Source organism: Humulus lupulus, chromosome 1 (assembly GCF_963169125.1).
Source record: "Humulus lupulus chromosome 1, drHumLupu1.1, whole genome shotgun sequence".
Taxonomy (NCBI): Eukaryota; Viridiplantae; Streptophyta; class Magnoliopsida; order Rosales; family Cannabaceae; genus Humulus; species Humulus lupulus.
Window position 1 is genome coordinate 201,411,767 of NC_084793.1, and position 13,234 is coordinate 201,425,000.

The window sequence follows — 13,234 nt, forward strand, 5'->3', positions numbered from 1 at the left end:
AGACAAGGTTCTAAGCAAAAGACTGGAAATTCGCTACATACCTTCATCTGACCAAGTTGCAGACTGTCTAACCAAAAGTCTCACACATCATAGGTTCAACTTCCTGATAGACAAGCTTGGAGTGGTCGAGACCCCTTCCAGCTTGAGAGGGGCTGTTAGAAAACAATGTGTGACTCAGCATGCAGAGCACCATTAATTGTGTGCACCGCTTCTTATTGTATAGTTCACTCTTTGTGGTCCTCACTGATCGTGGTTCCCTTTTTCTCTCTTTGTAACCAATTCTGTTATACCTTTTCTGTTGGGGTATTCCCCTTTTTGCGTTGTGGTAGTGTAAATCGTACTGGGCATCCAGAATATTCTTTGTACCATTCTGTGATATGTAAATACAGTGAAAGTGTCAGCCTCTGATTTTTGAGCTGAGCAAATACAATTCTCTTGCAGTGTTTATTTTACCAAATTCAAGCTATGATCCAAAGTATTGCAAATGATCCAATTCAAGTTATGGGATAAACTATTTATATAACCCGCATGGAGAAGTTTAAGATAAAAAGACTTTATTAGAAACGTACATATTTCGAACTTTATGTCAATTTTTTTTAACTGATAATGTTCACGCTTCCATAAAAGATATTTAGGTTCACATGCACTTTAAAATATATAATACTTATTCGTTTTACATCATTCTTATATAACGAAGATAAAATATGATGAGAACTTGAGAAGCGCTGAAGAAACTCTTTTGTATACTCTCTTATTTAATTGTTACATATAGATTTAATAATAATTTATAATATTTTTATAGTATAGATGATTTGAGTAATGTCTATGTGGCAAGAAGGTTTTCTTATTAGCATTTGTTTAAATTCATAACATTAAAAACTGACTTATATATATATTTGACTTGCGTTGTTAATCTTTTGATACTCAAAATTGTAGTCCTTTTAAAATTTTCGAATTTATAGGGGTGCTTGTTTTATCACATATAAATCCTTTTAAATTAGAAAAATATTGTTTCAAGTAAACTTTCCTTTTACAATTAATCTGCAATGCTCTTAACTTTGTCGGTAACACAATTTTTTATTTTGTTTGTAATATTTCTTATATGGAGATATATGATCGATTGTTTTATTTTTTTTAAAAAAACTATCACATTTTTTTTTTAAAAAAATAATAGAAAATTTTGTATATAGGATTAATCATACAACACTCCTAACAAGTCGAATTACTTACAAAGTTAATTCAAATTACTGAACTTAGGCTTATTAAGCGATTTGTCAACAATAATAATAGTTAAAGACCTATAATTAATAAAAAAAACCATTATTAAATATAAAACAACAATTCATAAATCTCATGAAAACTATCACTTCACGTTGAAAGATCACAAAATAATTAATAACCATCTGAGCAACGCCCAAGTCCTGATCTAAAACTATCCCATTTTTAATTGTAATTTTCTCTTCTCGGCCAATATTTTTTTCTAATTATTATTATTGGTTTTCATAATCAATTTTTTAGGAGGTTTTATGCGATTGTGGTTTTCTCTTGTATTCTTTTTAGCTGGTTTTTTTAATATTATATTTCTAGAGACTTGATGGGTGTGAGGTCTCAATTTTAGTTGGGATATGCTTGAGTTTTATTATTATTATTATTATTATTATTATTATTATTATTATTATTATTATTATTATTATTATTATTATTATGTCGATTCTATTCCTCATACGTAAATATATATGTATATACAAATATCTATTTTTTATTTTATTAGATAATGAGATAACATAATAGTTCTTAGAGACGGATCAATCTTTTTTCAATATATCGTACAATAATTTTGTATGTGTGATTTTGTTTGTACACTAATTATGTGTTTAACCCTTTAATGATGTAATTTCGATCATAATAGTGGTAAAATTACGCTATTGTGAGTAAAATTACACATATTTTTGTGTGTTACTAATAAGTGAGAGACTACTAGCCCTATCTGTTAGGGTTTAGGGGCCAGTACATCAAAATTGCTAGTTTTCTTACAAAGTAACTGAATAGTTTTAATCTTACAAACTCCCCTACCTAGCTAGTAGTTATAAAACTCGTAATGTATATATAAATGATGAAATGAATAGTTACGTGGATCAAACACCAAAAGAGAAAGAGAAATGGTAGCTAGCCTAAAAATGAAATGATCCAAGTGGGAAAATTCAATTTCTTGGAAGTGGTTTCGACAATGAGCTTTTTGCCCATACAGTTGAGGGAGAAAGAGTGACACGGTAAGTTTTATTGTGCGTGCATATGATAAGTAAACTTTTCTTCCTTTGACCACTTTGAAATTCGACCAAGTTTAACATAATAATCAGCGCTACACCTTCACCTACACTTGGCATACTTTTCAAAGTTTTAGAATCCACAATTTCCTTCGAAAATTTGTGCCTGCGTCTGCGTGGGAGTGGGACCATGCTACAGCTAAACATTTAGCACTGCATCTTAAAACAGTCCCAACCTATTCAACTCACTCTTCTATTATAATATTAGTATTGCCTCACTATTTTGAAATTTGTTTGTACACATTTTAATATTTGCACCTCTAATTTCGTGTCATTTTTCAACTTTATGTTAAAAACTGATATATATATATATATATATAATTAGAGCGAGAGAGAGAGTGAGAGTGAGTGTGTTGAGGCAAAGTTAATGACTTTAAGTTTCAAGTGATAACTTGCATAGTCATGTAATAAGAACTAAGGATTAATACTTGAATTTTAAAGGGCTCCATCTAATATACTTAAAATGTTATAGCATGGCTCAAAACTAAGTAAATCTACTATATTAATTAATTTTGTACTTTATTTCTATTTTTTTATCAAAATTGTTGACAAATACGTGGTTCGATACAATTTTTTTTTCTAAATGTAATATTTCAAAATAAAAATTGTAAAATAAATAAACAGAAAGCTCTTTTATGAAAATCCATATTATTGTTAAATAGGGGCAGAGATTAATTTTGAGAAGAATTTGCCTTTCACTTTCCTTTTTTTTTTCAATGACCAAACAAAGCCTTACGTTCTCGATGTTTTGGAAAGTTTGCATCATTTTCACGCAAGTCGAGCCTATTTGGATTTACAGCTGCATAAACAGTAGTATACGTGGTTAATTCAACTTATTACATTAATATCATAATTTCACCAATCTAATTTAACAAATGTTGCTTGTTAACACAATTAGCCAAGTCTCAATTAGTGAGGATACATTGCCATTACTGATTTAAAATATTTTACCACCAAAGTCTACTACAAGAAACTGAAGGAATTATTTCATATAAATAAACAACAATTAGGGACGAAGATAGAAGCAGCATTATAGTACCAAAAAGATATAAACATACAATCCCTGCAAACTGATCAACATGCATAAACTACCCACAAGTAAATCCAAATACTATTCAAGTCCCGTCCAAACGAAAAGCTCTAATATCTACCAAAAGTAGTTGTGAGGTTAGCTAAGCCAGTTAACTAAAATACATTGAAAATAAGAAAATTTTAATGTAATCACTGTTACCAACCATAACTTCATCATTGACAACACATTCAGATTTCTGTATCGAAAAGCTTCTTCCGCTTTTTGCATCAGCTGATGAGTGCGGAAACATAAATACACAAGGAAAGTTGTAACAGCTAACCCTATGGAACAGGAAAGATGTAAATAGAAACTCAAGAGTTATGTCTATAAACAGCTCAGCCCTTCTGAGATTTTTCCACATATGCCTGCAACAGAAGAAAAATTATCCAATATCAAAATGGAGGCAACTAAAACTAAAGGCTAAAAAGCATGCAAGTAGACATAAGTAACTGCTTAAAAACACAATGCACATCTACTTGGCAGCAACAAAACACCAGTAAATTGCTTTCACAAGGAAAACATATAGAAGTAGATACTTGAATCCGAGTATATACTAAAAGACGACCAACAACAGTAACTTAAGGAAAAGGTTAAACCCAAGAAACGGCTGGATTACCTAACTGTATCATACAAAAATAAGATCCTAATTTAATTCCCACTGGGCCACCCACATGGAATTTCATTGTTTCCTTAGTCCTGACTTAAGAAACAAGAGAAAGAAAGAGGACTTGAAGAAAGACTAATTCTTTATTTCTAGTTAATCTAAAACAACATTGAGGTGTTTAGTACAACTATTGGGACCATCCCCTGTTACTGAAGCATCTAAAGCATAATACTCCATCCAAAAGAGAGGCACACACAAAAAAGACGAAGGCAATAAACTAAGAACAATCATAAATATTTAAAATCAGATGACGTGGTATAATTGTTAAATCCAAAGATGACAAACTAAGAGCTACTGGAGAAGTTAGTGTGCCATGTGATACACAGACAGTGAGGGAGAGAAAGGGAGAGGGAGAGAATTTGGAAGATAAGAATGTATGAGATTATAAACAGCACAGTAATAATAAATAATGTGGCATATAGCAAAATTTCTGGCAACTGTATCTTTGAAGGGAACAAGCTATACAGGCCATCTTTGTGGGAAAAAAGAATAATTTGCTTCTCTTTGGGATTCAGTGGCAAGGAATTTATGGGCTTTTGCTTCCTTAATTGCTCTAGGGCCTATAAATACTTTGTTTAGCCGCGTAGCTTAAATTTTGAATGTTGAATCACTGATTTTGTTTTGCCCGCATTTTTTTTCTTTGCCTTGAAAATAAATTTTCCTGGTCTTTCTTGCAATCTTCTGTTTTGGTCATTAATGGATAATAATAATATAAAAATAAAAAATTGTGGCAACTATATTTGCCACAATATAAGATAATGTGGCCACATCAGGCTATGTGGACAGAAACTAACTTTAAGCAACAAATATAAATTTGAAGGTGAGAATAAGATATCAAGTAAACACAAAAAATTAAAAAACAAAAAGAAAAATTATTTGCAGGACTGACCTGTACAAGTTTTGTAAGCTTTGCCTTTGAAAAAGACAGATAGTGATCAATCTTCTCTTGTGTTTGAGGAATATTAGCTCCCTGCATGGTACCTGTTACTTTGTCAACCACCTTCTTTACTATAGTTTTGTAAGCATCTTTACCAATCTGACCATCCTTCCATGTTGGTTTTAAAAGCTCTTTAACAAACTCCACAAGTGCAAATTTAAATGCACGAACTCCCTTTGCATCCTTGTTTTTCTTTCCGTCATTAGCCCCCTCTTTATCTTCACCATCTAAGGGATCAGTTTCTTCCACTTTTATAGTTTCCTCCGCTTTTAAAGTTTCTTCTTCTGCTTTCATGTTTTCCCCAGATTTTAGTTCATTCTTTCCCTTGGTAGCCTTGGAACTTGGATTTGGCTCTAGTGAAGTCAACAATTGCCTCGTAAGGTTGGTTTCTTCTACCAAACCACCAGCCTGTTTACAATCAGTGGTATCCGATATGACAGGAAAAGATGACGGGGTTATGTTTTTCAATTGTATTTCAGGTTTACCATCTGAATCACTTGCCTTCGCAGTGTTATTTGTTAAAACTGCTGAGGTATTGTTGCTGACTTCAGGCCTTCTAGAATCTGTACTATCTTGTATAGGATCATAATGCTTATGTGGCCCAATAACAGCATCTGGCAAAATAGTAGAAGTAACTGAACCACTGGTAAAGGAAGGGGTGCCAGAGGGATTATTGGAATTAAGAGCTGCATAAAGTTGTGGAAGTTGCTGTCCATTTCCAAATAACTGCACCAGAGAAGCTGAAAGGTTGGTAAGATGGGCGACTTGTTCACCATTTACCATCCTCTGTGATGGATCAATTCCAGAATTCATTAGTGATGTTTTCGCCTCCCGAAAATCTGGCTTTGTAACAATGGTTCCCTCTGTATGTGTTGTGTTAGTGTGCAGATTTTTCAGAATTCCATCTTGAGGTTCAGTTGGGATCACTGCCTGACTTTGCCCAATTGTGTTCAAGTTTGAAAAAGGGAAAACACTTGCAGGCTGGCAGTTCTGATCGAAGATATTTAGGTCAGCACCAGAATTGCCTGTTTTTCTAACTACGTCATTATTATCATATGGCAATGCAATAGCACTATCATCCCTCAGATCATGTTTTGGTTGAAAAACAGATTTTTCAATTATAATTGGTTGTACAGCACCAGGAGCCCCATTAATTCGACCTGAAGCCTCTGGAATAATACTCTGTTTAGAAGATGTTACATGCATTTCATTCAAAGATTCTGAACGTTGAGTGGCGCGACTATGCTCTTCTTTCACAACATGAGTAGCTGAGGGAACTGCATAGTTCCAATCTGGAGACATGTCCATATCATCAAGCCATTTATCAGTACGTCTTACTTCAGAGAGACCCATGCCAGCTCCCACATTATCTGTCTTCCACCGAATGGGTTCTTTCTCATTGGTTATAGCAGCTTCACAGCTAACATTTAAGTCAGCACCACTAGTAATATTCTCATTGTTCACACGGTTTCCCAATCTCTCACTCATAGACCAAGCAGTAGAACTTCCATTGAGAGCACCAACATTTCCACTTATGTTCTCGGTAAACTTAGCAGCATCTAATGCAATACCTGTATCACTCCATTTTGGACCATCCCAAGCCTGGTTGACATCATCTGATTTGCGACCCAAGGCCCATTTATCTTGTGATTTCCTGTCAGGGCTTGAATATGCCTGATTATGATGAGAGAACCGACAGTGCTTCCCATTACGACAATTTCCAGCAGCAAAGAACTTACATGGAATATCACTATTCCTGCGGGCCTCGTGCTCAACACCTCGTTCATCAGAAGTATCTCTTCTTCTTCTGTCAGTTTCCTTATCTCTAGTAACTTCATTCATAGGTCCTTTGCTGAAACCATCAGAAGCACCATGCTCAAACTTGCAAGATGCACCCCTCCGACACCTTCCTTTTACAAAATCATTACAAAGTCCAGAAGATCTTCCACTCCTCAAGGAATAGTCTCTCGTATCAAGGGTGGAATATTTTGAGCTTCCACCTTTCCTGTGCCTACTGTCCCAGTAATCCTCATAAGCTTCGCCATCCTCGTGAAGAAATGGACAATTATTACCTCTCCTGCATCTCCCAGCAGTAAAATCTTTACACAATTGATTCGATACACCAGACCTGCTTCTACTTCTGTCAAGGAACCCAGATTCCCGCCTGAGGCCGCGAACAGGGCTCCTGCTTCTACCCCTACTCCTGCTTCTGCTCCTGCTCCTGCTTCCACTCCTATCCCTGTGAATATCAACCACCAACAAAGAAAGACAAACAAGAAGTCAAATCAGCTCCATAATATGATTGTACAGAGAAATGAAGCTTACTGAAGTCTTAAAAAGCCACATATTAACCAAACTCTAGAGGCATGAACGTAAAGTCATCAAGCACATCAGTTGAGTAAAGATCTAATAGATTATAGAATGTGGCATAACATGTATAGTATACCCCTTTGACAAATTAACTAAGTAATAATATCATTAATTAGTTTGGCAACAAGATCTATTCACATGTGGGTGATGAATCACATTGTAACAAAACAGTGGAGTGTGAATCATATTTAGACTTGTCTAAACACTTGGAACTTATGCTACATTTCTTAAAACCTTCAGGATGTGGCACATCATTTTTGAAGATCATAAAAACAAACCAACCTCATTGACCTGCTCCAACCACTTTTAGGAGATTGACTATGATGTTGCTGTCTCCATTCATCAAGACCAGGAGACATTCTCGTACCATAATCCTCATCTGCATCCCATGCCATAGAGTCTGATACATATCTATTACAGTCCTTATCAATGTTCTCATTCTTGTGTGAACCTCGGCTTCCAGAAAAAGTGTCCCTAGCTAGAAACACTGAATCATGCTTAGATCTTATATCATTTGTATCTAATGCTGACCATTTCGAACCATTACTCCCAGGAAGCTCTGGAGACTGCCAACCATGCCCTGATTCTCTTTGATAAACTGATCTACCAGTTTTTCCAGGCCAGCCATCGTCTTGTGCATTTATATCTTCAAATTTAGGCTGATCCCTCAAATCCCATTTTGAAGAGCGTTTTCTTCCACTTCCACTCATTTCTTCCAGGCCCAAAGGAGCAACGTTGCCAGTTGATCATACACAATACAATATGGAAATGACAGAAGACAATAAATATGTATGTCAGTTTACTTCCAGATTCCTTGTTTCTTTGATTTCTCTGTCTTCCTCAAGTAAGCTACAACACAATAATACATTGATCGTCAATTATTGGTTCTGACTACAAAATTTAAGCATCAAAATCAGAATGTAGATCACATCACGTCATTGTAAAGCAACATAAAATATGTTTATTGTAATTTATAAACAGCACAAAAATTGAAAGACGATTGACCATCCACCAGCATGGCATTCATATATGAAATATAAATGGGTACAAAATTTTAACTAAGAAACCAATCTCAAAATAATGACAAGAGAGTCTTTATATTTGTTCCAGTACAATGAAAGAAGTGGAGGAAAACTAACAAAACCAATAAATTCAAATTTTTGTGATGTTCGTGTTACGAGTGAAAGCATACCAACTCACTACATGATTTGGGTCATTTGCTGGGGTTTCACCTTAATCCTTTAAATGACTATGTAGCTTCCCAGCCCAATACGCCCAAGATCTTCCAATTCAAAAACTCATGGGAAGTGTTCCGTTTGAACAACCTAGAATCCCCAAAGTGACTTTGAGTTGCTGACGAATGGGTATAAATTTCAAACCAGTACATAAAATTAATTTCGCAGTTAGGCCATTACCCAATACGCACAGGGTTCTATAAGCAGTATAAAAAGAAAGAAAAAAAGAAACGCGTACAACTGATTCCACAAGCATCTACAAGCAATTTGTAGAGTTGTTCACTAAATCCATACTACTAGAAATCTAACCTAGAAAAATAACTCAATCATGAAAATATAAATGAATCCCACAAGGGAAAAAAAAACTGGACCTCGGCAGGATACATATTGTTCAAATTAAATATTAAAACCCATTAAATAATAAAAAACCTCTAAAAGTGGAGCAAAATGCAACTGTTTTTAATTATAGGGAGCAGATACATGTTGCAACACTTAATATTATTAGTTCATATGTCTGATAGCGACATTAATTAACTAACAACAAGGTGCCACTTCAAACTTTTATAAAAAAGCCTACAATCTATTCTAAAGTTTCCTAAAAATAACAATAAGATCTCTGGTACTGCCCTGTAACATTTTATTTCAATATCTTTAAAAGTGTGACTCCAATCTATGTATATACTAGATGTCAATTTACCATGTATTAATGGTTAAACAAAGGTGGAATAAAACTTCTTCAAAGAGCACCAGGATAATCTCAAGTTTTGAAAAAATCTCAAAACTACTAAGGAAACATCTAGATCTAATGGAAAATTAAAAACTATTCTAACAAAAGCAGCATTCTGAAAATTCCTGGACCAAAGAAAATAAACTGCAACCAATACTACTGAACAAATTCCAAGTTTATCTCCCCTCAAATTTCGCCAACTAATAGTCAAATGTTCCACTACCAAAGCATAAAATTCCATCTACGGCAAGTAATTACATTAATTCAACAACTTGTCTGGATTATGTACTCTGGCCAATTTAATGCAACCAAACCTGACATACTCACACCTCAAGAACAACTAATTATGAAAAAAGGTGCACGATAACTTCAATAATTATATTTATTTTTATACTTGTCCCATTGAAGAACCCCCTATAAGCTCTGGGAGGTGAGAAACATTATCATATTGCTAGGCAGGTGCCAGGTCCCATAAGGAATTAACCCATACCCTCATGGACCAAATCAGGGGCTTGCCTATTCAACCTACCCTCACATGTATGACTTCCATACTTTATAAGTCATACTTTCAGGATTATCCCCCACTATGAAAATATTCATGCAACATTAGCATGACAGGAATGAATAATAGTCAACCCCAAGCTTGATGCATTTTCTTCCCCAATCTTGAACTATGAAGTGTTTTAATATTCCCATCTCCAATCTTCTTATTTACAACCTCCAATTAAAAAATCACATTTATAAACATGTGCTAATATCCAATGTTGCTCTTTGGGAAAGGACAATGCCATTGCAATCAGTTACTTTTGGACGAACTTTGTAGTCCTTCCACACAGTGAACCATGAAAGCACTGCAGAAAATTATATTTGATATTAGAACTCAGGTAAGGTTACCCCTATTAATATACAAAGATCCAAAGAACACTAGACTCTATCTATGAGTATCACCAGTCTCTGGCTGCCTAAGTAGTTTTCCTAAGTGCATAGATGGAAGTCTAAAAACTCAAGCAAGGAAGATTTGACAGTAGCACTATCCAATGATTAAATAGAAATATGAAATATGATAATTGACAACAGTGGTATACAAAAGAACCAAAACTGCTTCAGAGAATGAAATATTAAAATTGACAAGAGAAATTAATTACACTGAAAATAGAACAACCATAAATTCCAATTATGTTAATCTTAATTTTAGTACACCCCCCAATACATCCCAAAGTACGCATGCATTTGCATAAACATTGCATCATTGTATTCTTAAAGACACAGTTGACAAGGAAGCAAAACACTTGAATATAGCAGACAAAGGAACAGAATTAAACATAAGTAAAATCAACTTCCTACTTGACTTAACTTTAAATTTGTAATTAGTTACGAAACACTAAAAAACAGGGAATTAAAAACATCAGCCAATTAAAGGCACCGACATACATACAGTTGGCAATGGGGATACGTAGAGCACATACTGAGCATCTTCAACGTGTTCAAAAGATTTGACATTGGTCATCTTGGTGCAAACTACAAAAGGTGCAAGTTTCTGACGAAATTTCAATCTATATGTTACAAAAGAGGGGGAAAGGAAGATCAAATGTAGACACACATACATATGCTAAATTTCAAACTAAAAATTAGAAACAAAACTCAACCAGGAGCAGAAGATATGTGTATCATTTAGCCTATTGGAAAACGAGAGAATCGATCAATCAAGAGAGATAAGAGTACTAGGAAAAGAAAATCCTTGGCAGCCAAAGAGAAAAATACAAGAACAAGGTTGATGCAAAAAGCCACCGAGGGGAGACTTGAAAGAAACGGTAAAATAGTTGGCTCATGCCTACATATGGCAAGACTCTAAATTTCTGATCACCTACATACACGACTGTCTGTGTTACAACCTACATCTACTACCACTCAACCTTAGTTCGTGGAAATTGTCCAATAATACAGATATAGAGCTCATATTAAAACACCATTTGTTTCCCGATAAGTGTAGAGAAAGACTTGACTATGAATGGGTCGTTGGAAGAATAAGCCACATAGTCATATAAAGTCTCCAATGAAGCACCATTCACATCACACAAACAAAACAACGTATAAAAGGTCTTAACGAAATATAAGAATTGAACAAGAATTAGCTAAAACAGTTAAAGCAAAAAGCCCTAATTATTCCATAATAACTTCAATCCCAACGAACGAATACAGATTCAGCTCAACAAAAGAACCTTGGTAAAAAAATTAATTAAAAAATTCTAACAGAACCCTAGAAAAGTAAAGTCAACAGGAAAGTTCACAGAAAAGTAAGGGAAGAGAGGAGAACTTACAATACAAGAGATTACATAATCAAAGAGAGTCCACCATGGCCGAATACAGAACATAGAAACCCTAGAATTGGAATGAGTAGAAAAGCGAAGCGGCAATGAGAGAGTTCCGGGAGGTGGAGTTAGCCATATCTGTGAGTGAGAGTCGGAGAGAGGGAGAGAGGGGTCTGGATATTTGTGGGAATGTGACGTACTTGTAGATTTTTGTTTGGGGCTTTGCCTCAATATTCAGTCACCTGTACTCTTTGATAACCCTCTGTCCTTGCTCTTTTAGTTCAGTAACTCAACCCTCTGCTTGTGTTACACGAGTTTCTCTATTTTGTTTCCTTAAAACTTTTATTTATTTATTTTTAATTCTCCCCCTTTCCCCTTTTTTATTCTAATTACTATTAAGATCCTATTCGATTTTTATTTTTTCTCCTACCATTTTTGTCACTATCCCAAAATAGTGAGCTTTTAATTGAAAAATTAAAAGAATAAAAAATACATCATTATAATTAAAATAATTGTTGTTCAACTTTAAAATTCACAATTAAATAAAAGAGATTTTTTCATTTACATATTATGACAATAATTGTTGGTGCAAATGAAAAATTTATTAATTATTTATATTATGTTGATATGATTGCTATATAAATTTTTTTTAAAATAAAGAATATTGTATAAAAAGTTAACATAAATATATTAAAAGAAAAATTAAACAAAAACATTTTTAATACTATTTTAAAAAATTATATAATATGATAATTTTTTAGATACAAACTATCTTATTCAAAGTATAAAACATTCATCATATTATTCAAAACACACTTTAGTGATTGGAGTTGCTTATTCTTGATAAAAAGATAAATAGTATTCTAATTTCTTATGTATTTACCTAATTATTCTATTTGTATACCTACCACATACATATATATAATATATAATGTATTTATAATGTTTGTGGTTACTTAATATAAATATATATTCATATAAGTTTTATTTTCTTTTTAAATAAAAGTTATATGTTTGTTGTATTTATATAATTAACATATTTTCTTTTTAAATATAAATGAAAAAAAATTAATAAAAATTAAGTTATGTATTATATATTATTATAATAATAATATTTTATAGCATTTGAATTTATATTAATTAATTATTAACTATGTAGTTTTTTATTATATATTATTATAATTATGATATTTTATAATATTTAAATTTATATTAATATAATTACTAAATATTTATTCTATCAAAATTTTATAAATTAAGATTATGTATTTGTTGATCCTCGATTTGGCCAATGACACAAAGTCAAATGTACGACAAAGTATAAAGCAAGAATGAGAAAAATGATCTAACGGAAAGAAAGAAAACACCAAGGAATTATAGTGGTTCGGCCCCAAAGAATGGTAATGACCTACGTCCACTTAGTGATATTGTTATTATTGAATCTTAAAGTCGTGATCAAAGAACTAGGGTTCTTTTAGCTTCACAAACCTTAGATGTATTACAATAAGACGATGAACAACTCACTTTAGCTTTTTTTTCTCTCAATATTTCGCAATAAGATTCAGGAAATGAAAGGTTCAAAAGTCCCTTTCTTGA

General features: G+C 33.3%; 1 protein-coding gene across 13 annotated transcripts; it reads right to left on the minus strand.

Annotated features, from left to right (window-relative positions):
* Positions 1-3,295: 3,295 nt before the first annotated feature.
* On the minus strand, positions 3,296-11,948 carry LOC133802431 (zinc finger CCCH domain-containing protein 38-like). Of its 13 annotated transcripts, none has more exons than XM_062240753.1 (6): positions 11,648-11,948; positions 10,765-10,847; positions 8,560-10,180; positions 7,650-8,216; positions 4,950-7,236; positions 3,296-3,761 (listed from the first exon to the last, which is right to left on the minus strand). In XM_062240753.1, the coding sequence occupies exons 4-6, from the start codon at positions 8,075-8,077 to the stop codon at positions 3,732-3,734; spliced, it is 2,745 nt and encodes a 914-aa protein (XP_062096737.1). In that variant the 5' UTR covers positions 8,078-8,216; positions 8,560-10,180; positions 10,765-10,847; positions 11,648-11,948; the 3' UTR covers positions 3,296-3,731. The 13 variants fall into 13 exon arrangements, with proteins under 13 accessions (XP_062096737.1, XP_062096753.1, XP_062096723.1 ...); XM_062240769.1 differs by having other exon boundaries at positions 10,765-10,866; XM_062240739.1 differs by having other exon boundaries at positions 10,765-10,882.
* Between the last annotated feature and the right edge of the window lie 1,286 nt (positions 11,949-13,234).